This window comes from Coptis chinensis, chromosome 4 (genome assembly GCF_015680905.1).
Source record: "Coptis chinensis isolate HL-2020 chromosome 4, ASM1568090v1, whole genome shotgun sequence".
NCBI classification, from domain to species: Eukaryota; Viridiplantae; Streptophyta; class Magnoliopsida; order Ranunculales; family Ranunculaceae; genus Coptis; species Coptis chinensis.
This window is the reverse complement of record NC_141459.1, coordinates 9,605,258-9,630,280: the sequence shown is the minus strand read 5'-3', so window position 1 is coordinate 9,630,280 and position 25,023 is coordinate 9,605,258. Positions and strand designations below refer to the sequence as shown.

General features: G+C 40.2%; 1 protein-coding gene across 1 annotated transcript; it reads right to left on the bottom strand.

The window, feature by feature from the left end:
• Positions 1-7,393: 7,393 nt before the first annotated feature.
• LOC147501744 (uncharacterized) lies at positions 7,394-7,936 on the bottom strand. Its single transcript, XM_086604387.1, has one exon. The coding sequence runs from the start codon at positions 7,934-7,936 to the stop codon at positions 7,394-7,396; it is 543 nt and encodes a 180-aa protein (XP_086460513.1).
• Between the last annotated feature and the right edge of the window lie 17,087 nt (positions 7,937-25,023).

Sequence of the window (25,023 nt, the reverse complement as noted above, 5' to 3'; positions counted from 1 at the left end):
TGGCCCTCCTGGTGTTTCAGTAAAGCTGAATGGCCCTCCTGGCGTAGCCGAATAGTGGCTTGATTATTCCGTTCGCAAAATAGAACGATGACGCGCGATATTTTATGCGAATAGTGGCATTACTTACATAATTGCTTCCGTGTGAGGATTTACGGTGTCGCGCATCCCGGCCGAGGTGGTTACGCACGGAGTGGTTCATTATGTAAGGGGAGGCATGTGGATGTACATGTTCGGCGTTGGGTAGCGATTGTGGTAGCCAGGAAACTAGGTAAGACATAGATACTGGACGTGATTTTAGGGACACACAAAGAAAGCCTTAATTAATATAATTATGGTAATATGTTGGTAAATGATATATCTCTAGATAGATGATTGTATATGTTTGGCTGGGTTAGTAGTTTAGTTAGAACCTAAAAAACCGTGGAGGAACTAAATGCCTTTTATTATCGTATGGTATGTTGTATTAGTTGTTGGAAGTTAAAATTTCTCGATGGAGGAACTACCGCCTTAGTTATTGAACTTAAAGATGTTGTATTAGTCGTTGAAAGTTAAAGGCCTCAATGGAGGAACTAACTGCCCATTATGGTTTGTGTATATATTGGTATAAGTATATGTTGTATTTTAGGGCTACTCACACCAAAGATTTTTATAATGTTGACCCGATTTGCATGTTTGCTTATCGGGTCCGTTCATTCAATGAACATAGTTGATAAGTTTTGACAGGTTTAGTGTTAAAGAAGAGTGGTTGGTTTGTGGTTTTGTTAAGCGTTGATCTCGAGGATTTGTTTTGTTTTCCCTTGAGGTGATATAGAATTTCAGTCTAGACAATGTTTTTGTATTTCATTTGTAAATTTTATTAAAGAGTTATTGAAAGGAGAGTTGTAACCTAATCTTATTTGTGAATCTTTGTCATGAAGAAGACTTTTGTTTAAGTTAAAATTTTTATTGGTTTTTATTATCCACATATTTAAACTGTTTATGGGTTTTTGGGAGTTGAGAGTGCGTCACACCTCGGAGATCGAAGAGTCGGGAACAAATAATATTTTTCCGAATTCTGTCGAAATTCGGGGTGTGACAACTTTGGAGTTAGATTTTGCTCATGAAGACATTCCCTCCCACAACCAAGCTTTATTCCTTAGTTTGTCAAGAAGAAAAACTGCAAGAACTTCATTCTTTATCCTTTCCTATGGTTCAATCTGCTACCCTTAATGTTCCTAAATCTGAAATACGTAACAAAAATACGAATACGTCTAATCGATTTGATGGAACAAGTAGGCAAAACTTCTCCAACAAAGATCTAAAAGCTAAGGGCGTTATTATTATGATCATTGCGACAATCATGGCCACACAAAGGTGACCTGTTACAAGATTTATGGAGTTCCTTGTTGTGATCATTGCGGGAAAGAAGATCACACGAAGGAAACATGCTATAAGATTCATGCCTTTCCTCCAAAAAAGATTGAATCCACTTCTCTTGCTGCTTCTACTCTAAATACATCAGAAGGTGTTGTTTTTAAGGTGACTCCACCATCAATTTCTCAGGAGCAGTATAACAAGTTGTTGGCTCTTCTCTCATTAGGTGGTATTCATTCATCCGCAGGTTTAGCAGGTACTGCTCTTTCTGTTCCTTTATCATCAGTTTGGGTCATAGACACAGGGGCATCGAATTACATGTGCTCATCATACATTATCCTTATTTTCATTTTATAAACTTGCACTTGTTGAGTCTTATGTTCAATTACCATATGGGACACATACTTTGGTTACACATATTGGGACTGTTCACCATTCCGTATCACTTACCTTGAAAAATGTTTACTTTGTGTCTCGCTTCAAATTTAACATTTTATTTGTGAGCCAACTTACAAAATCTATTCGCTGTTGTGTAACATTCTTTCGTTACCATTGTATTTTCCAGGACCTGTCAACGAAGAGGAAGATTGGACTGGGTAATTATCACGAAGGTCTCTATTTACTTCAAGGGAATATAACTTTACTCTCCACAAATTCCTCTGATTTTGATTTATGGCACTATCGTCTTGGGCATCTCTCGTCTTCAGTTTCTAGCCAAACAGGATAGTTCTATTTTTTGTTCAAAACATAATGTTTGTGAAATTTGTCCACAAGTAAAACAAAGTCGTTTATCTTTTCCATTGAGTTCTATTTCTAGTGTTCGACCTTTTCGGTTAATTCATTGCGATATTTGGGGTGCTTTTTCTCAATCATCTTTAAGTGGTGCAAGATAATTTCTAACTATTGTTGATGATTATACCCGTTGCACTTGGATATATCTTATGCATACCAAATCAATTAAAAAACTAAAAGGTTCATACAATATTTGTTTTGTTATGGTTGTGTAACAATTTAATTCAAAAGTTAAATTTATTTCGCCTGGAGATGATGTTGTTTTCTTACCCCAAATTCAAAAAGTTTGATCTGATAATGGAATCGAGTTTCTTTCAAAAGATATGCAATTGTTTTTCAGTCAACATAGAGTCATTCATGAACGAAGTTGAGTTGCCACACCCCAACAAAATGGAGTCGTGGAACGGAAACATTGTCGTATCTCCTTGAAGTCGCACTGACTTTACGATTCCAAGCTAATTTACCTCTCATTTTTTGGGGAGAGTGTGTTCTTGTAGCCACTTACCTCATTAACAAAATCCCCACTCCACTTTTATCAAACAAATCACCTCATGAAAAGTTATTCAATTCCAAGCCCAATTACTCTCATTTATGTGTTTTTGGATGTCTTTGTTTTGCACACAATGTACACATTTAGCATAAATTTGATCGTCGATCTAAACCTGGTGTATTTGTGGGATATCCTCATGGTCAAAAAGGTTATCTTATTTACGATATGGAAACCAAAAAAATTTATACATCTAGCTAGTGATGTTGTTTTTCATGAAAATATTTTTCCCTTTCGTGATTTATCTCGATTGGGCGATTCCACAGTTGTTCCTGTTAATCCTATTGAAGATAGTCCCACTTTTCCTTCTTAATTTGATAAACCTATGCAAAATGATTTCAATAATCACTTTGATGTACAAACTATTCATGTTTCAAACACTGATTTAGTGTGCCAGGTTCTAATGTTCACGTTGAAGCTCAGCTCCTCCTGATCTCGTTCTAGAATACCATGTTCTTCCTTAACAAGAACTAGCTAGACCGTCTAACAGAGATCGTCAACATTCAATTTTACTCAAGGATTTTGTTTGTTTTGTTACTGCTCATGATAAATTACCCACTTCAATTGACTCTAAGAAGGCAGGTACAACAACCTTAACTTTCCTTCTTTTCTTTTCTTTTTTCCTAAAGGTGATCGATTTTGTATTAATTAAAAACAAGTGTTACAAGGGAACAAAAGAAATATGTTTTGAGTGACTTGTACATGATAGACTCAATTACACTAGGGGATGAACCTATAGTAAGTTAAGTCCGGATTTTCTATCTTTTTTAGGAATGGCGGTTTATGATTCATTCCGCCATCGCTTTGACCCTTTGTTCAGCTGCACTCCCCTGTTGGCACTTGTATCTGCTGCGAAGTTCATTTCTCTCCAAGAGCTGGTGAAGTGGAGCCAAATGTCAGAGTGTTTGATCTTGTCCCATTATGCTCTCAACTTCCATAGAGCCTTGTCGGCTTGAAATACTTTTGTAGCTGCAACCGAATTAGTGTCTACCCATATGTGTTGCCACCCTTGTTGAATTGCCATGTTTAAGCCCTCTATGATAGTTGTGCATTTTGCCTCATAGTTTGTTGCCACTCCTAGTCCTCCTATGTAAGTGCCTTTGATTGTACCATCATGATCCCTGAACACCACTCCCCATCCTGCTATGCCCAGATTGCCTCTGGCAACCCCATCTACATTCATCTTCATAATACATCTAGGAGGCAAGTACCAGTACCATTCTAGCATTTTGGGCACCATTCTAGCTTTGTGTTCAAGCCTAGGTTCTTCAGAGTATTCAGATTTGTAATTGTGTTGTCCATATGCCCATCTAATTCCCCATAAGTGTAAAGACTCAAATTCTCGTTAAGGGTATTTTTGTAAATTACATAGCAAACCTAGGGACATTTATATAATTGGTCTGTCGGGTTACATTTCAAACGTACATAAATTAATGAAACTTACCTCAGACTCCTAAGCCACGTTAGATAAGCAAATCTTATGAGAAAAATTTGACAAAATGTTGGTTAGCGGCTTTTCTGCGTCGAAGCTGGCACGAGTTAACAGTTTACACGCATGAGTAGCTTATTGCTATAGCCTGCGGTGAGATAGAATATAGGAGATTAAATTTAGCGGGATGGGCCGGAAAAATAATTACAACGCGACGTCAAATGAGTTAGTGGTTAGGAGTGAATTAGGACCTTAAGCCTAATTGGGATATATTGGCCCAAACAAAACAAAATCTCAAGAAACAAAATCACACCCAAATTTTTTTCCCCAATTCGCCAATTTCAAAACCTAAGAGAGAGAAAATCCAAATTCGCCAAATTCCATCGATTCAAACCAAGAATTCTTCACACCCAATCCTTAGAAACCATAACCTCAAGTGTGGGAGTTCGAATTTCCAAATACCGAAGGAAATCGCAGCGCGACGAATTGAGTTAATTCCTCTCAAATCGATAGTGTAAACTCGATTTCGATTTAATTGGTTGTAATTGATGAGAGATAATTGATATGGGGTGGTGTTGTATTCGGCAGTAGCTTGTTTGGAGAAGTAGAGCTTGTGAAATTGGTGGAGGAGAAGCTAGAGTGAGCGAAAATTGGTGGGACCGAAAGCTAAGGAGCTATTCTACCGATTTGGTAAGGATTTTAGTATATTCAATCTATTTTAGAGAATTGATGTTGGTTCTAGGCTTGTTTAAGACCACGTTGAGTATCGAGTGAGTGAGAAAGAACACCCACTTAGTATTATTAACGTCGAGAAAGAATTACTATGCTATCTACAATATTCAACGTTAACATTATTATTCAACGTTAGTAATATTCAACGTTAGTATTATTAACGTTAGTATTATCAACGTTAGCATTATTAGTAACGTTAGTAATATTCAACGTTAGTATTATTAACGTTAGTATTATCAACGTTAGCATTATTATTAACGTTAGTAATATTCAACGTTAGAATTATTAACGTTAGTATTATTCAACCCACTTAGTAATATTCAACGTTAGTATTATTAACGTTGAGAAAGAATTTGGTTTTAATGCTATCTACAAAACCAAATCCTTAACGTCGAGATTCTTCTCGACTTTCGTAGATAAGAATTTCCTCGCTAGTTTGATAAACTCTAACGACCAACGTATACATTTGATGTTATAGGAGTGATCTCGAGTGGATTTGGTTAAGTGGGCTTGAGGAGAACGGAGCTTGCTAAGGTAGGAACTTACATACCAATATATAGCATGCTTATTGTCATGCATGATTTGATTGTTTTACATTGAGAAAAATAGTTTGCGTATCAACCATGCATGTATATGTGATATCCATGTTTTGCATTGTATTCCTCGATATAAACTATATATATGGATAGCTTTCGTGTGAAATGGGTTTTGTGAAATCGGGGTAGCGGAGATTTATTTTCTTGTTAAAAGAGCAAAACTGGTTTTGGGAAGGGTTCTCGTCTCTTGTCTCAGTAAGGAGACAGAGAGATGGATTTTGTAATGCGGGTAAGGATTACTCGGTTGTTTGTAACTAGGTGTGAGGTTCTGGATTTTTCCCGGAGTGGTTGTTGTTATTTATGATGATTCGCCGTTTGGGAATCATCGGTTGTTATTTACTATGACTGGCCGTTTGAGAGTCATAGGTTGATTTTACTTGATGGTGGGAAATCCAGGAACTCACACCTACAGAATCAACAGTTTAAAAGGAAAACTAAATATATAATTATAGTATTTTGGAAATAACCGGTAATACGAGTATATATATATATATATATATATATATATATATATATATATATTACTATGCTTATCACGGGGGGATTGGAAAAAGAATTGGTGAATTCCTATAAAAGAAGGAACCGTTGTCGCATTTTCGGAGATGGCAGTTAAACTCTAGATTCAACCGCGTGGTGTACACCTTTCGAGGTGGTGGGCCACCTTTAAAGGGATGCATCACAGGATGTAGTCCGGGAATTCCTTTTCTACTTTTCTAGATAACCATGTTTGTACGTGTCACGTTGTATGGTGATTAGCTTGTGTGAGGTTACATGCTACCTCGATAAGGTTTAGACGCGAGGAGTGAGAGTTTAGTCCACTCCTAGATGTGTGTCAGGATCCTGAGCAGTCTACAGTCATCGAACGGTTGACCACCGTAAGTTAGGTGACAGCCCGTATGGGGGTCGTGGTCACAGGGCCCACCTGATCCCTAAAAGCTTTGGGGATTTTGTGTGTACGAACACAACAACGGCATTTCAGCTCCCTGCCGGTAAAATCAGGAAAACAACGGTGCATGGTTCACACTGGAAAGTACTGAATCGAGATTTGCTTGTGACTGGGGCTGAGTACCAGTCGTACCCTCACCATTCTAATAGGATGCAGCGGCCACAATAGTTGTATGATGATTGTGAAAACTATATTTTGAATATTAACGAAGCATGTCGAAATAATTTCTGCTAGTTAGTGATGTATGTATATAGTCACGTTATTTGAATACTTTTATGAAAACCCTGCATGTTTTAAATGTTTTCTATAAGTAGACTATTTATTGGTTATGTGCGTTTCTACTGGGCATAGTTGTTGCTCATTCTACTTAACATTTCTGACGAGCCAGTTGCGGAGGAGGCTTTTCCTAACCCTAGCGATGATGGTTATGGGGATTTGGGAGGATTCTCTTATGCTTGACGAGGGATAGAGTCAAGTTCATATTTTGGGTTGTATAGAGATAGTCTAGTTTATTCTTTTGTTGTATATAGAGAGCATAGCTCTTTTCTTTTGGTTGTATAGAGAGAGACTAGTTTCTTTTGTTGTATATATAGAGAGCTAGGTCATTTTGATGTAATAATAGATGTATTTGGCAACGGTTCTCCTTGTTTTGTAGATATACCGTCATATCCCTGTAGTAGCTAAAGTTAAGAGTAGTATATATGGTTGGAAGGATGTATATATGGTTGGAAGGATGAATTATGGGATGTCCAGGGGTTATGACAGGTTTTATGACAGGTTTTTTGTATATGAAATGTCGATTAAACAAAGAAAACTCTGTCGAAATTTCGTTAGAATTGGGATGGTGTCGGCCTCGAGATTCACTCCTCGTCCTCGGGATGTGTGTTGGGTCTCGGGGCGTGACAATAAGCAACTCTAATAGCTTTGCTTACTGGACCCATGATGTTGTTGATGCTTCCACTTCTGGCGTTGTCATATTGGATCTTATTTTGAAATTTCTAAATGCTGACGATTCCAATGATTGTGCAAACTTTCCAAAGGCCTCTAACCAAAGTGCATCTATCCTTACAAACTCCCATCATGTCAAAAACCTTTTTGATTTCTTTGTTATCACAGAACCAGCTCGTCACCAACTCCCAGAATCTCTTGGTGAGAGAGCAATTGAAGAACAAGTGATCAAAGGACTTCGCTTCCTTCTTGCAAAAGCAGCACTGAGAAGCGAGTGCTACTTTCTTGGAAGTAAGGACATCATCCATGTACAATCCTTTTTGAAGAATTTTCCACCCAATTGGTGAGGTTCTTGGGTGTACATTTGCTGACCATAAGAACTTATGCCAAGGAGGTTCAACATTTTGGTCTCTAATAGCTTCACATGCCGACTTCACTGTGAACTGGCCATTTGTAGTATGCTTCCAAAGCCTTTTATCTTGCTGGTGTCTAAGTGGCTCTTGTAGTTCTTCTATTTTGATGCCTAATCTAGTAATCAGTTGCAGCATAGAGTTTGAGAAGGTCCACCCTATATTACATATGTGCTTATCCATAGTATCTTTGAATTTTCTCCATAGAGTGTTATGCAGTTGCATGTAGTTGCTCTCTGATACTATTCTCCCATGCCCATCTATTTTTCCATAAATGAATATTCTTTCCGTTCCTAATCACCCATATGTAATGTTCTTCCAATTCCGTAAGTGCCTTCTTCATGCCCAGCCAAGCATATGGTTGACAACCCTAACTTTCCCATTATCCAACTATATATATCTCTTATTCTAAATATTCAGATGCACATAAATCATTTCTTTCTAGCATCTCATTAACCAATTAACCTACTTCTTTCTCACAAGCCATGAAATCACCTCATTGGTAGAGGCGTAGAGCAATGGCTAAGGAAATTAAAGCTCTTAAGCAGAACAATACATGAACCCTTGTATTTTTACCACCAAATAAAAAGGATATTGGTTGTAAATGGATTTACAAGATCAAATTTCATTCTGATGGCACCATTGAGCGTTATAAAGCACGGTTAGTCACAAAAGGTTATAATCAAATTGAAGGCCTTGATTATCATGATACTTTTTGATGTAGAACATTAGTTGTTGTTATCATATGTTGAGGGCATGCGCCCTTGTTTTCTACTGATATTAAGGGCATGCTCCCCTTGCTCGAGTCCAAGCCCACAGGTTGGTTATGCGGCCCTTTTATGTTTTGTTTTAGTTAGTTATGACACGTGTCTATTTTCTATTGGTTTATGATTTCTAGGTTTAGTATAAATAAAATGGCTTGTAATTAGGGTTCCTTAGAGTTGATGTGTTTTGTGATTGAGAGATTCAATAAAATAGATATTTTTAGGTCTTCTTTAATTTGTATTTCAATTGAAGTGTAGATTTTATTTAACTGAAGCTTCCGCCAGTTTAAATATGCGTTACTTTTGCTTGCTCCAATTGCAAAGCTTGTTATAGTTCGAGCTTTACTTTCAGTAGCAGCCGTTAAAGGATGGGATCTTTTTCAAATGGATGTGAATAATGCCTTTTTGTAGGGAGATCGATCTTAATGAAGAAGTTTATATGACACTTCCTCCTAGCTGGATTTTGTAGAAAGGGGGAGCAACGAGTGTGTAGATTGAATAAGTCATTATATGGCTTAAAACAGGCTTCTCAGCAATGGTTCGCCAAATTTTCCACCACTCTTATCTAGAAAGGATTTTCTCAATCTCGTGCAGATTATTCACTATTTTCTCGTATTACGGAAAATTCATCACTCTTTGTTCTTGTCTATGTCGACGACATTATCATATCATTACAGGCAGTAATAACAATGTCATTCAACACTACCAAAAGTTTTTAGAGGAATCATTTTTTATTAAAGACCTTGGTAGATTGAAGTATTTTCTAGGAATAGAAGTTGCACATTCAAAGAAAGGTTTATTTCTCTCTCAATGAAAATGACTCTTGACATCTTAAAGGATGTAGGTATTACTAGTGGTAGAATTTCAGATTTTCCGTTATATGGAACAAAATTTAAAACTATCTCCTATAGATGGCACTCTTCTTCCAGATCCTTCTCTATATCGACATCTCATTTATCTCACTTCAACCATGCCTGATATCACATAGTCGGTGCACCATCTTAGTCAGTTCATGCAAGCACCTCGTTCTTCTCATATGGATGCAGCTCAACGCATTTTTCAATATCTAAAGGGTCTTGTTAGCAAGGGTATTTTTCTTTCTTCATCCAGCAATTTGCATCTAAATGATTTTTATGATTTAGATTGGGCAGGATGTCCAACTACTAGGCGTTCTACAACAGGTTATTGTACTTTGTTAGGTAGTAATCCTATTTCTTGGAGAACAAAAAAGCAACCTATTGTTTCACATTCTTCTGCTGAGGCCAAGTATCGTGCGCTTCCTACTCTTACATGTTAATTGCAATGGTTAAAATTCTTGCTCAGCGATCTTGGTGTTCCTCATTGTTCTCCCATCTCAATTTATTGTGATAATCAGGCTGCCATTCACATTGCCGAAAATCCTGTGTTTCATGAGCGAACAAAACATATTGAACTAGATTGTCATTTTGTTCGTGAGAAAATTCAGTCCAAACTCATTGCTCCTCGTTATACTCCTTCTTCAGCAGAAATTGCAAATATGTTTACCAAACCCCTTGGTGCTGATCGTTTTCATAGTTTAGTTCGCAAGGTGGGCGTTATTGACATCTGACACTCCACGTTGAGGGGGAGTCTTAGAATATCTTGTATATTCAGTTTCTAAGATATATGTGTATTTCATATTCTACAGTTTCCAACTATGGATTCTTGGTAGGAAGTCTTTCCTTAATGTAGATTCTTGGTGAGGAAGTCTTGCCATATTAATTGTATGTGATTCTCCTTAGTGACCAAGGGTGATCTTGGACATACCCAACAAAACACTCCCGTACCCCAACTTTTAAATAAATAAATAAAATGATTTTAAATACATTTAGCTTTCTAAATTACCCACCTTTTTTTATTAGGCATACTCAAGATATTTATTGACTAAAACAAGTCATTTAACTCTACGCGATTCAGTTGTAGAAGAAAAAGACCGTGGTTTTGTTTTTTTTTTTTTCTCCAATAACCTCTTATTATTTTATTTCATCAATAAACATGCAAACACCCACTTTTGATTTGAATCAATCATACCAAAATAATGTGGATGAATACCAACCGAATGAGGATGAAGAAAAAAATTCAAAATCAAATTTTGACGAATGGGAGAACGCAGAAGACTATTATACTTTGGATTACTACAATGATTTAGTGGGGCAGACAAAGAAGAGAGGGAGACCAAAGACAGGTGATCAAGCTTCTGTGTTGCCTTCTACTGTTGAATCTCAATCCCAAGCTTTTAAAAGAAAATTTGCACCTAGCGAAGCACCAATTGTGAACGACGCACTCATTGCCTTGAAAGAAAGTCTAGCTCTGATAAAAAATAATATATACTTGTCAGTCAGAAATTGGAAAGTCTAACTTTCAAGAACAAATTGGTGTAAAGATTTCGTGGATTAAGTAATAATGGCATTGTCTCTGTCTCTGAGCTCAACAACACTAATCTCAAGATGCCCTTGGAATTGCAAGCCAAATCAACCTTGCACAGTCGAATTCATCAGGGCATGCCCCAAATCCAAACGAATGAGTTTATCCTTAACCTCTTTTTAGAGATGTAGAGAAAAGAAAACAACTTTAACTATCAGAAAATGGAGCATTATAAGGAAGTTAAAGTGGAGAATACTTCCGCCTCTTATAACGGAGCAATAACCAATGGAAGCCACGGTTGGCAATCAAAAATACTTTCAAATGATTATGGAAGAAATTTGGTGGATGTTGGATCCCAAGCATTCTATAATAATGTACATGTTATCAGACAAGGGGAGAATTTTATCCCTGGATGGAGTTTTATGAATGAGAACATAACACAACCGCCTGAGGATGTGGTAGTAATGATGATAACAAGGAAGAATTGGAGGATGCTAGCTCAGGGGATGACGAAATGAATCAGGCCAAAGTTGTCAAGTGCTCCTATGAGGTGAATCCTTCTGGTGATACTAAGTCTTGGCTTAACTTAATTGCTTGTTCCCACAATATGCTACTTCAGATTCACCCTGACCTAATACAGACTGTCTGCTCACTTGGCGACTTGTTTCTTAGCACAAAGAAGTTGGCTGGGATTTTGTAAATGCCAGACACATGTCAACTCTACAAGGAAAAGAACATAAACTAAAATGCCTACATCCGCTGGATCAAATAATACTATATTCAGTATTGTGTACAATGGTTTTCATTTTTTCCAACGTCTTTAGTTGACAAGTTGTCAGTTATAAATATCAATTGATTTTTGCACACGGATATGCTTCCAAGTCCCTAGTCCCTACTTCCTGTTACAACTTTCAGTTTCGGCTACGTTCACATGTGGTCTTGGTATTTCACTAAAATGCAGTGGCTAAATTTCCCCTTCTCTTCTGGAGTGGTATGGTATGGGATGAACTTATTAGTAGGGAATTGATTTGATCATCGGATATAAGCATTTAAGAAAATGTATAAACTACGGGTGATGAACTCCCAACGTTCCCCTCCATGGGCAAGATCATCCAAAGTAGAAGAGGGGAGCAAATAGCAAAATACAGTAGAATGTGCCGCTCAGGGCTCTATTACTTTCAAACGTGCAAAAGCTAAATAAAATAGAAAACTATGAGTTACATAGTTACCATGCAATTTGGCACTCATAGCAAGAGATGCAAAATGTTCACAGCTTACCAGACTCAATACCACCTTGGCTGATGAAAGTTACATCCACTACAGAAAATATAGGATTTCTGTATTTATTCATGGATAAAATTTTGATTGGAGAGTGTCTTTAAAATGAGTGCACGCTAATGGTTTATAAGTTTGTACAAAACATTTAGCATATTCATCTACATACAAAATGGTTGAAAATCGTAACCTCAACTTCGGCATGTCTCTTCCACTAGTCTCTTAATGATCAATAATTAAATATAAGGTCAACACACACCAGTGAAGTGCATTATCTCACTAAACTATGGTCTTCACCTTGATTGATTAGAATACAGAATGTGTTTTAGTGGTTGGAATGACATCTGAGACCACCAAAACTACATCTCCTTCTTTCACCGGCCATCTCCCAGGACTTGACAAGGTCGAAAGTTTTCAGAATGTTGTCTTCCATGTCTTTTGATAACTCAACAAGGAAAGGGTTAACCCCCCACTGCAAAGTCAGAGTCTTCCTGGTGCAGCTTTTGTCAGTGAATGCAAAAATGGGAGGGTTTGGACGGTTGCGTGACAGAAGTGAGGCCATGTTACCATATCTTGTCGTTGGCTTTCATCAAACAACTATGGTGGTGAAAGCCAAACAAACAACCAATTAAGACTCAACAAACCCAATTCCAAATTCATTACCCAAATCCGAATTCATTATAGAGTTCCTGAAAGACAAAGGTTAGAAACACTGAAGGAGATGACTTCGTAATTTAAAAGCAAATTCAAGTTTAATATGCATGGGACTAAATCTGTGTTTGCAAGGCAAGACTCGTAAGGGTTTTTTTTTTTTTTTTTTTGGTAGAAGATACAGCGAGAGGGATGAAGAAGAATGCGAAAGAAACTTTTACTAAAAAACGGTACCAAATAGATGTGTCGTTATTTTGTTTTTTTTATTCTTTTGCCCTTGCCCTTATTAGAAATACCCCAAATTATTTGGGAGATACTATTAGATTTAGGCCGCTATTGGGGTATGACAAAAACTTATGTTAGTTATTGGGTACGGGAGTGTTTTTATGGGTATGTCTAAGATCACCCGTGACCAAGTATATTTTACACATAAAAATTCAGTTTTGTTTTACATTTTTCTAGTTTCTTAAAATATTGTAGGTTATTAGTGTTGTGTAATAACGGTGGCCTTGTTTAGTTCCTTAATTGGGTAGCTTGCTCCCTTGTCCTGAACAAGTATCCGCTCAAAAACTCCCTCTAAGCACTTGTAACATTGATCCGACTGGCCTCGTGCTCCATATGACTCCAACCATTTCCATCTCTCCAATGCACCTTGTCCTTTTGGAATGCCATTGCAGCTGCCATTTAATTTGTCTCAACCCATATCTGGCTCCAAAGTTCAACCAAACACTATGGCTTTTGTTATATATACTTCAACACTTGTTAGCGCGTAAGACATAACTCAATTGAAATTTGCATACAAATTTTGTACAAACTATGAAATCGTAGGAGCTTGGTTCCCAAGGTAAGGTATTCATTTCAAATCCTAGAAGTATGACTAACTCCTATCAAATTAGAATTCCACTTCAAAGTTCAAATAGGAAAGGTGAAGCACGGACTCAGCAGGCCATATATAGATCTGTAGGAACCGTTATTCAGAATGCAAAATTTCTACAAACCGCGAGAACCACGCGTAGCGGAATTAATGGGTTCTCACGATTTTGGATTAGAAAACATACCTTTTAGAATTTGCTAAAATGTAATCTCTGAGAATCAAAGCTTTATCAAATCTGAAATCAACCCCTTGATCTTCTGGTGTATTCTTTTAGAACAGATTGGACATTGTGTGGGCAACGATCTACCAATCCCCTTCTTTCTCACAAAGCTAGATCCAATTTTGGATCTATCTTTCCTTGCCTTTTTTTCTAATCTAGTGAATAGTGAATTTCAGCCAGAGAGAGAGTATTCTATTTATAGTCTATAACAGGGACCATGAGGAGAAATTAGGGTTGGGCCTCCTGACGGGCTTGGGCTTCCCATGTTCGCCCAGAACACACGACCCAAGTCCGTCAACAAATGGCTTATTCTACTAAAGGTCATTGTTGCACTACCGCCCTAATCCTAAATTACGTGTCAGCGTTTATAGGCTCCATATTATATGCTCGTTGATCTCCCTGTGTTTAAGATATCGAATGTCCGTTGATTAAGTCAAGTTACTGACAACTACATTAATCAACTTCTTATGTCCTTGAGTAGTACCACTCAACTTCATTATCATGTCGGAATAAATCCACCTGCAGGGTTTACATGACAATCTTTTTGATCTCCTCAAGGGGACATCATCAACCCGACTTCTTGCGGGTCACGGATTTCTTCTATAATCAATATCACACCTTACATACATTGTCATTACCCAATCCATCGAGTTTGTTGATTTACAAATGAATCTCACTCATTGATGATTTAAAGTAATGTACAATGCACGTAAGTGCCCGTTATTATATCCGGATTAAGAGGACAAGCATCCATAATAACAGAGGTGTTTGTTCTCTTACATAGTTAGTATAAAGAGAAACAACCTCACTTATTCATGTTCAATACACACAAAGTGTACTAATATAATCCTATAGTCAAGATAGACTAATACCAGATTATATTACAATCGTACTAATGGTTTGTCCAAATCCATCTAGGTTGTGAACGATTACTTATACTTTATAAGGTACTGATGATATGGTCTTCTGTGTATTCACACCATATCATCTACAACATAAAGTATTGGACACATGCATATAACTAATAACATATATAATATGCATAACATTTGCCCATATTATTCTCATTCAAAATATGAAGAATTAGAGTTAATACAAAAGTAATGCTTTTAGTATATAACCCTATCAAGATCATCGTACCAATTTGGAACCCCATCAAATAAACATCAAGTTAAAATAATACCCTACTAAAAATTTTTTGGTTTGGGGTCTGTAGTTGTAGGCGATTGAGATGGAGAATAGTTATCAAATTTTGGACTCTGCACTGCCTATGGAGGAGCATTATCAAAGGTTGGGGTTACCTTCAGGAGAAGAAGGATCCAAGCTAACACTGAAAGAGATCAGGGAAGCTTATCACACACAATCCTTGAAGTTACATCCGTATAAGCGACCTAACAATCCTATTACTTATTGTAAAGGAGAGTTTTAGCTTACCTTTACATACAATGATGGAGGGGGAATATGATTGAATATGGTAAAGACCGAGTTCGTCGTTGAGCGAACTGCCTACGTATCTTCTCTTGATTCTTGGGGGAGAGAAAAATCAGGTCTGGCGTAGTTCATGTGGGAGATATTTATAGATGGTGAAAGTAAATCTTATCCCAACACGTGTAAAGATCAACACAAATATAGGGTAGAGATTGAGAAGCCGTGGGAGAACTGTGTTGATAGACATGCTGTAATGATGGGGATTAGTAGCTTGCAGCAGTGGTTAGTAGCTTGTGGCAGTGATTTGTGGAAATGCAACTTTAGGCATGATTGCTTCTAGAAGATAGGCTGAGTCATGATGTAGAACAATCTGCATAATGATATGATCTGTTCTAGAGCAACCTCATAGCTCATGGACGCGAGCTAGTGATGTAGGTCGGAGAAGTAAGTCAGAGGTCGGTGTGGTATTTCCACCATGCTGAGCACGTGCTTGATATTCCCGAATGAGAATATCACTCCCTCAAACAGCCCCCTCTCAGTAGGTCATGCAGTTCATTGAAGCGATCTATTGAGAGAACACAGTAGCAAGTGTTGAGCATGCATGAAGAGACAAACTGATGGAAATACCCAAGGAACTTTATAGATCGATTCGTACTATCTAGTGAACTGGTACGCGGTAATAGTTGGCACATGTATGGCACGTGAGCAAATCTGAGCAGTTGCAGAGAAAATGTGCCGCCCCATTTTTTCATGATTTGAAAAGACAAGACAGCTTGTTGGAAGTCGTGTACGACTAAGGCTAGGGTGTAATCATAATGCTTTAGGAACTGGAGGAGGCGGGTTATACAAAACCACGCTGGCTATCTGAATGACCATTTCTTGCTTCTCTTTGCAGAAAAACTCACTACACCAAGAGTCTTCAGGTTAGTTTTCTGCCATTGTTGATTTTTTTCTCTCTGCTTCGTTCTTGTTTTTTTTTGTTGAGTTGTTAGGTCATTCATTTTGTTGCTTGTTGTTGGAGTTGTGAGTGACAAGAGAAAGATGTCTGACTCAGATAATACACGATCTAATGAGATTTGCGAAGTTTCTCTTGATTGGGATGACGCGGAGAAAGAGAAGGAAGAGTCAGTTTGTGGTGTGAGTGAGTGAGGGTGACGATGATGATGATGATGTTGATGAGGTGAAAGGTGGGGAAGATGATGCCCGATCTGCATCTGCGGTTGCTATAACTAGCACTTCAGGTCGCGATGAGAGGTCATCGTCTAGTGGGCTGCCGCCTAAGACTGTAGACAAACACGCTTTGAGGGTGTTCCCCTACCTGAGAAAGACTTATGGGATAACCGTAAGCGGTCTGGAGATCCACGAGCCAGAACAGGACGTACGGGTCTTTAGCGATAGGTACAATCCACCGAACTACGGGGTTATAATCTGTGAGGGGTAGTTAAGGGCACATATGACGATATTGTTCTCTAAACTAATCTGTGCATTCTTGAACTTTTATGGCAAAGCGCCTTGTCAGTTTGTGGGTAACACATGGTGATTGTTCAAGGTGTTTGACCTGCTGAACGACAGCGGTGAGTACCGGATAAGGGTCGCTGATATTATTGAGCACTTCTCAGTAAAGCAATCTCAGGCTCTTAACTTTAGTTTGCAAACACGAACTAAAAGGTCGAGTGTTCTGGACGGTGTGAGTAACGAGTCTTGGGATAAAAGGCCATTGCTATTAGTTGGGAACTTCTGTGCTAGAGGGTACGGTGTGGAAAATAGGATATGTGACCTTACTAGTGGGTACCAGTACACTATTTGAGTGTTTCGATATTGCATCTGTTGACTTTGTATTGACGTTACTATTTTGTTGTTTGTGTAGAGCTTGTTATAGAGAGGGGAATTGATTGGAAGGTGATTGAGAAGTTCGCAAGGCTAACTCGAGCGCAGAAACAGGCGAAACTTCCTGAGGTTGCATATTTCTTTGTGGAACGGGGAGGGCCTGCGATTAAGGAGAAGAGGAGGGTTCAGAAGAAGAGGGCCTGGGGTGAGGAGATCGGTGAAGCACCTAGTGGATATGTGATGGAAAAGCGCAAGAGCGACCTAGTGACAAGGGAAGATAAGAACCGAAGTCGTGCTGGTCCGAAGCAACCTCCTGGAGGTGTTGGTGGCTTAGGGGCTGGGGTCGAGAAGGGTGTGGAGGGTGCACCTTATGATCTGGATGATATCAGCTTTGATATTCGTGAGCGAAGCCGCTTACCGAAGAGGAAAGGCGACAAACTTGAGGCCCGGTCTGCGAAGGTCACGAGGGTAGTTGAAACTGTGCTTGGGGGCAGCTCGGGACCTGGTGGTGAAGGGCGAACCGGGGGGAGGGCGGCTCACAGCTCGAGGTCTAGGCCGCTACTTGACTTTAGCGTGCTGGGTCAAGAGACCACGGAGGTCGCTCCGACCAAGGTCGCTGGAGATACTTCTCGTAAGATGAAGGGGAAGGCTGCTGTTAAAGAGACTGGCAAAGGTCACTCCAGTGGTGGGAAAGATGAGCTGGAGCGCAACCTAATGTATGTAGATGAGACGTTTGGCAAAAAATGCTTTGTGAATAGGTCGGATTATAGTTACAAATCCGCACCTATAACTGCTTGTTTGCTGGAGGGGATGACGCTGGATGATGATAGGAAGGGCTTGGATTCCAAGGAGTTGGAGTCAAACTTAAGGAGAATGGATAAGGCATGGTGCTTGGTAAGTACCTCCTGTATTATGATTTGTTTGCCTTGTTCCGCCTCGTGTTATTGCTTGATACTGATGCGATGCACTGTGCTTATTGATGCAGCTTATTACTAGGTACCAAAAATTGAAAACGGCTGCGCAGTTCACTGAGATCGAAAAAACTGAGGTCGAGTCCTTGAAGGACGAGCTCTCAACTTTTTGAGAAGTGGAACAGTCTGAGAAGAAAGAACTAGACGCTTTGAAGACGTAACTCACTTCATTGACTTTGGAGAAGACGTCAGCTGTCAACGAGTCGGTCGAGCTGAGGCATGAGGTGGACAACCTGAAGAAAAAGTTAGCCGCAGCGAATGCCTTTGCGGAAAGATGCAAAACTGCCATGGTGCAGGCGAAGGAGGCCTATTTTGCCATTCGTGCTGAGGTAGAGGAGCTGGAGAAAAAATACGATGAGCTGCAGGAAGAACATGAACATGGGGCTTTAGGTGATCATAGGAACGAAACACTTAAAGATGCTAGTAGTGTTTGTGAGGTCGTGCCTCCTTCTGCTACTAGTGCATTAGCTGATCCTTCGCAGGTTCCAGTCGATCTGGACGTAACTGTTACCGATGTGGCTGTGGCGACCTCCGACGAACCTAGCTCCTCTCAAGTGTTGAATGCACTTATCATTGAAAGCTTTGAGAATGTTGTTTAGAAAAAGTGTTTTAAGTTTGTGTTTATGTGTGGCCTTTGGCCTAAAACAATAGAACTGGTTTCCTGGGGTAACCTGGGCGGTTCGCTTTAAGTACTAATTTTTGTTTGTATCGTACTTGGACGACCTGGACCTCTGGATTGTTCTGGAGAGTTCGGGAAGTGATACCCAGTAGTTAAGCGAGATGGATTTCCTAAGTAGACTCAGCAGCTCGGTTAGTCTATGAACTGGGCTTAACTTTGGCCGACAGTTCGCTCTTTTGCTTGTATTGAACGCATGTCCCTTTATTTTGCTCAATTACTTGGTGCTTTGCATATGATGTGTCTAATTGTGTTGTGTAAATGCATGGCTGTTGTTGCGTTCTGTGGTAAGAGGGAGGCCACATGACTTGTGAGCTTGTTTATGCATCATGTTTGTTATTCGTCTTTGGTATTGTAGGTCGCACGTATCTTTAGGATGCAAGAAGCGTTCTAAGTTTGATATTTGCATGGGCTACAGTACGTGCGTGGCACGTGTAGGAATATGGGCGGTCGGGAGATTTGAAATGATGGCTACCAGGTGGCCTGACGTTTGGCGTCTCGATGTAATTATGACGTGCCTTAGGAAGGGACGTTACTTGAGCATAAGTAGCACTATTAGGAGAAGCTCAAGGGTATTTGCGCTTCTTCATCTCCAAGCTGTTCTGCTCTAAAGTTCTTGCGCTCTTACCTTTACTGATCAGCTTAGGTACGTGTTCTTCCTTACTCAGTTCTCCATTGAATAAAAAAGCTTTGTTCTTGTGTTAGTTAAGTGGTCGTTGGTTTCGTTTGTAGACTCGAGTATGGCCAATCAACATGGAAATGCTGCTGATAGTGATAAGGGGACGAGGGAAACCTCTCCCCTTGTGATGGAGGAGATGGAGTTTAGACCCCATCCTCATGGGAACCGTGGGAAGCGCAAAGTTGTGGGCTCTGGTTCAAAGAAAGGCAAACGTGCCAAGGTGGAGGGTCGCGAACGACCTGGAGGTATCGTGTTCAGGTCTCCTGGTCGGGGAAGGGGTAGCGACCTGAACCGGGAGGAACATGGCAACCTGGGGCGAGGTCACAATGTTGCGGCTGGTAGTTCGTCCCAGCGTGCTGGTGATATGGGTAGCAACTTCTTCTACGTTGGGAAGACGGGGAAGAAGCGCATGGTCAAGCATTCTGACTGCATCTTCCATTCGGCTTCTATAGCGACCTGCCGCCTAGAAGGAATGGTGCTAGATGGTGATAAAGCTGAGCTGGACAATGAAAATTTGGAGATGACCCTGAAGACCACAAACTTGGCATGTTGTTTGGTGAACTTTTTACTTGCACTGATGTTTTGTGGTGTGATTGACAAATATTAACATTGGCATTCTCTTTACAGTTTCTGGTGGGGTATGATAAGTTAAAGCGAGCTGTGCAACATCCTAATAATGTCGATGGTGGCGCAGCTGAGTTGGTTAATATACGTACTGTCTGTGAAGCTGATAAAAAGAAGATGAAGGTCCTGAGGAAAAAACATCAGGGCGCGCTGGAGGAGAAAACTGTGTTGGTTAGTTCGTTGATGGACCTACGTGAAAAGTTGGCCTCCGTGACTGAGTACGCTAAGCAGTGTCAAGTTGTGGCATGAAAGGCACAAAAGGAATATGATTGAGTTTGTGAAGATCATGATGTGCTAGTGGAAATGTACGTTGAACTACTAGAAAAGCAGGATCGTGAGGCCGAGGGAATTACTGCACTTGTTGTAACACGAGATGCGAGTAATGTCCCTTCTACTAGTGCCGCTCCTACTGATAAACATGTTGTTGGTGATGCTTGATTGTGATGCTGGATTTGTTCTCTTGGAAGTATGGAAGAATTTTTTGGATATTCTGTTAGTTGTCCTCTCTGTAAGGGAGTTAAATAGTAGAACTGGTTTATCAGGTTTGCTTGAGCAGTTCGCCTTTTGGTACAGATACACAACGAGCTGGTTTCCACGAAAGTGGCAGTTTGATATTTTGCAACATTTGTGAGAAATACCGATCTGGATTTCCTGGATAGACCCAGCAAATCGGTGTATTCACGAACTGGTTTCCTGGCGTTGGTCAAGCAGTTCTTTTGATGAATGTATATGTAATGCATGTTTTTGTTTATGCTTGATTGCTTGTCGCTAGTGTTCTGTTTATAATGCTTATGGCGCATAGTGGCTAAGAAGCCTGAAGTTTAACTTAAGGAAGTGTTTTGCTCGTAGATAACGTTCTCATATGTGGGTTGCCCACTAGAAAGAACCGTATAGGCTGTGGAGCCTGGTGGCTCGGGTGAGTGTGCTAGCTTACTATGGTGTAAGGCTCGCTGAGAGCGTTCTCTTTGAGTTAATCCTAAAGTGAAAGGTAGTCAACTAATGAGAATTTGAGAGGCTATGAAGCTTGTGAGCTCAAGAAAGCATGTGGCTCACGGAGAGCGTATTGCTTGTGTAGAGTGTGCTAGCTTAATAAAGCGTATCGCTCACTGAAAGCATTCGCACTGAGTTGATCCTAGAAGTATAGGTCCTCAACTTGTGAGAATTGAAGAGGCTATGGAGCCTGTTAGCTCAAGAGAGCGTGCTGCTCACGGAGAGCGTTTTAGCTTATGAAAGCGTATTGCTCACTGAAAGCGTTCTCACTGAGTTGATCCTAGAAATATAGGTCCTCAACTAGTGAGAATTGGAGAGGCTATGGAGCATGTTAGCTCAAGAGAGCGTGTTGCTCACGGAGAGCATTTTAGCTTATGAAAGTGTATTGCTCACTGAGAACGTTCTCAATGAGTTGATCCTAGAAGTATAGGTCATCAACTAGTGAGAATTGGAGAGGCTATGGAGTCTGTTAGCTCAAGAGAGAGTGCTGCTCACGGAAAGCATTTTAGCTTATGAAAGTGTATTGCTCACTGAGAGCATTCTCACTGAGTTGATCCTAGAAGTATAGGTCCTCAACTAGTAAGAATTAGAAAGGCTATGGAACATGTTAGCTCAAGAGAGCGTGCTGCTCACGGGGAGCCTGTTAGCTCAAGAGAGCGTGCTGCTCACGGAGAGCGTTGAAACTCCTGAGAGTGCTGGAAGTGCGTGTATACTGGTGGTGCTTTCAGTGCAAGTTCTGTGTTTTGTTGATGAGATTAAACGGAGTAGGTTGTAAGGCAAACATAAGTAACTAAACCTGAATTTACAGTGAATAACAATATGGAATGTACAACGATGCATTTTTATTGATAAAATCTCTTTAACAAATAGGTGTTCCAAGGCCGCAGCAATGGTTTCCCCTCTTGGGTCTTGATCCAGTACGCTCCATTGTCTACAACTCGTTCCACTATGTATGGTCCTTCCTATGTTAGTGCGAGCTTGGAGTCATCTTGAGTCTTTTTTAGAACTAGATTACCAGGTTGAAAAGATCGAGGATGTACTCGCTTGTTGTAGGACTTCTTTAGAGTTTGATGGTAAGATGCCACTCTGATGGCAGTTAGGTCGCGCCGTTCTTCCAGCAAGTCGTTCTATCGAGTTAGGACGGAGTCATTGTGTCTAGACTCAACGAGTTCTGATCGAGTCGTAGTGACTGTCAGCTTGGTGGGAATAACGACTTCTGTGCCATAACATAAGGAGAATGGTGACTCGCCAGTGCTGGAGCGAGCTGTGGTGCGATGAGCCCACAGAATGTTCTCTAACTGATTTGGCCACTGACTCTTGTTCTTTTCGATCTATTTCTTCAAATTTTCTAAGATCACTTTGTTGCTAGTCTCTGCTTGGCCATTGCTTTGAGCGTACTGAGAAGTGGAGAATGCATGTACGATCTTCCATTTGGCCAGAAATTCCTTGACTGTTTTTCCCTTGAATTGGGAACTATTGTCCATCACCTATATGTGTGGTAAGCTAAATCTGGTAATGATGTGCGTCTAGATGAAGTTTCTGACGTGTGATTCTTTGACATGAGCAAAAGGAATTGCTTCGACCCACTTAGTGAAGTAATCAGTTGCAGCTAAGACAAAGCGAAAACCGATATGGGATGAATGGTCCCATGATGTCCATTCCCCACATGTGAAATGGCTAAGGGCCCGCAATGTTGATCAACTCGCGAGCTAGTTGAATGATGTTGTGGCCAAAGGTCTGGCATTTGATGCACTTGAGGACATATGTTTTGGCATCGATCTACATTCGAGGTCAAAAGTATCCTTGGGAGATCGCTTTGTGAGCCAAAGAGCGACCTCCAACATGGTTTCCGCACTCTCCCTCATGAATTTCAACAAAAATTAATTGACCTTGTTCTGGGCTTATGCACCTCAAGTGAGGTCCGCCAGCAGATTTTCGGAATAACTTGTTATTGATCAAGTAATAACGGTGTGCCTGATATTGAATTTGTCTGGCTTTAGCACGCTCTTCTGGGAGTGTACAGTTATGGATGTACTCTATGATGGGCTTCATCCATGTTTGACTCATCTGATCCTCAGAGAGTGGGCACAGGTCGCTGACTTCTAAGACGTGTTCAGCTTGGTAAGCAGGTCGGTCAATTACTTCAATGAGTAACTGCCTAAAGGTGCAGTTCGGTGTTTGGGTAGCAAAGTAAGCTAAACTGTCTGCGTGATGATTTTCGTCATGCAAAAAATGGTGTATTGTGGCTTTCTTGAAGGAAGGAAGTAACTGATAAACAACTTGAAGGTATTTACAAAGGTTATCTTCGTGGGTAGTGTACTCTTTAGCAATCTAGTGAACGACCAGTTGTGAGTCACTAAAGACTTGCAATTCTTGTACACCGAGCTGTAATGCCATTCTAAGCCCCATGATTAATGCCTCGTAAAAAATGGTGTATCGTGGCTTTCTTGAAGGAAGGAAGTAACTGATAAACAACTTGAAGGTATTTACAAAGGTTATCTTCGTGGGTAGTGTACTCTTTAGCAATCTAGCGAACGACCAGTTGTGAGTCACTAAAGATTTGCAATTCTTGTACACCGAGCTGTAGTGCCATTCTAAGCCCCATGATTAATGCCTCGTACTCTACCTCGTTGTTGGAGGTCGCGAAGTCGATGCGAATTGATTTCTCCATCATTGCTCCATCTGGGGATACTAGGACAACTCCGATTCCACTTCTTCCGGGGTTGCTAGATCTATCTACAAATAGAGACCAGACAGTCTTGTCATTCTTCTTTGTGGATGGGATATTTGTTTCTGGTTCCCAATTTAGGTCGTCAACAGGGAAATCTGCTAGGAAATTGGCAACGACCTGACCCTTCTGAGTGGTGCATGGGATGAACTCGATGTGGTGTTCCCCGAGTTCTTCAGCCCATACTGCCATGCGAGTTGTTTTGTTTTCCTTATGAAAGATGTTCTTCAGTGGGAGATCGGTAAGTACTTTGATTGAATGCGCTTGAAAGTAAGGCCTAAACTTCCTTGTAGAATATAATAATGCTAGTACTGCTCTTTCAATGTAAGAGTAGTTCTTTTCAGCTGGAGTTAGCATTTTACTTGTAAAGTAGATCGGTTTCTCTTAGTTGTTTTCCTCTTTGAAGAGAACCGAACAGATGGCAAAGTCTGATATTACTAGATAAAGCCCCGTGTTTCGCTATCTGTTGGTTTTTCTAGGACAGGAGGTGTAGTCAGGTACTCTTTGAGGGTGGAGAATGCTTGGTGGCACTGGTCATTCCACGAGAACTTCTCACCTTTTTTAAGAAGTTGCAAGAACGGTTGGCATTTGTCTGACGCCCTGGATATGAATCGGTTTAATGTTGCCACCATTCCTGATAGCTTCTGTATTTCTTCTTTGTCTGTGGATTAGGCATGTCCAAGAAAGCTCTGATTTGGTCTGGGTTAGCCTCTATCCCCCTCTGTGATACTTGGTATCCTAGAAACTTCCCGGAGGATGCTCCAAAGAGGCACTTTCTGGATTCAGCTTCATTCGAGTTTGGCATAATCTAGAGAATGCTTGCTCGAGGTGAGTGAGGTGGTCACCTGCTCTCTTGCTCTTGACGACCATGTCGTTGATGTATACTTCCATGGTATCCCCTAACATGTCATGGAACATATCAGTGACCAGCCATTGATAAGTCGCTCCAGTGTTCTTGAGGCTAAACAGGAGGATGTTGTAGCAGTAGATTCCCTATTCAGTGATGAATGATGTTTTCTCTTGGTCTTCTTCAATGAGTGGGATCTGGTTGTACCCACTGTACGCATCCATAAATAACAAGAGTTCATGGCCACAGGTCTGGTCCACAAGTCGATCGATTCTTGGTAAAGGAAAGCTACCCTTTGGTGTTTCTTGGTTGACGTTGGTGAAGTCAACGCAGA

Bases quoted from the DNA above. Each gene is read 5' to 3' on its own strand.
- LOC147501744 (XM_086604387.1), bottom strand. From the start codon at position 7,936: ATGGATAAGCACATATGTAATATAGGGTGGACCTTCTCAAACTCTATG.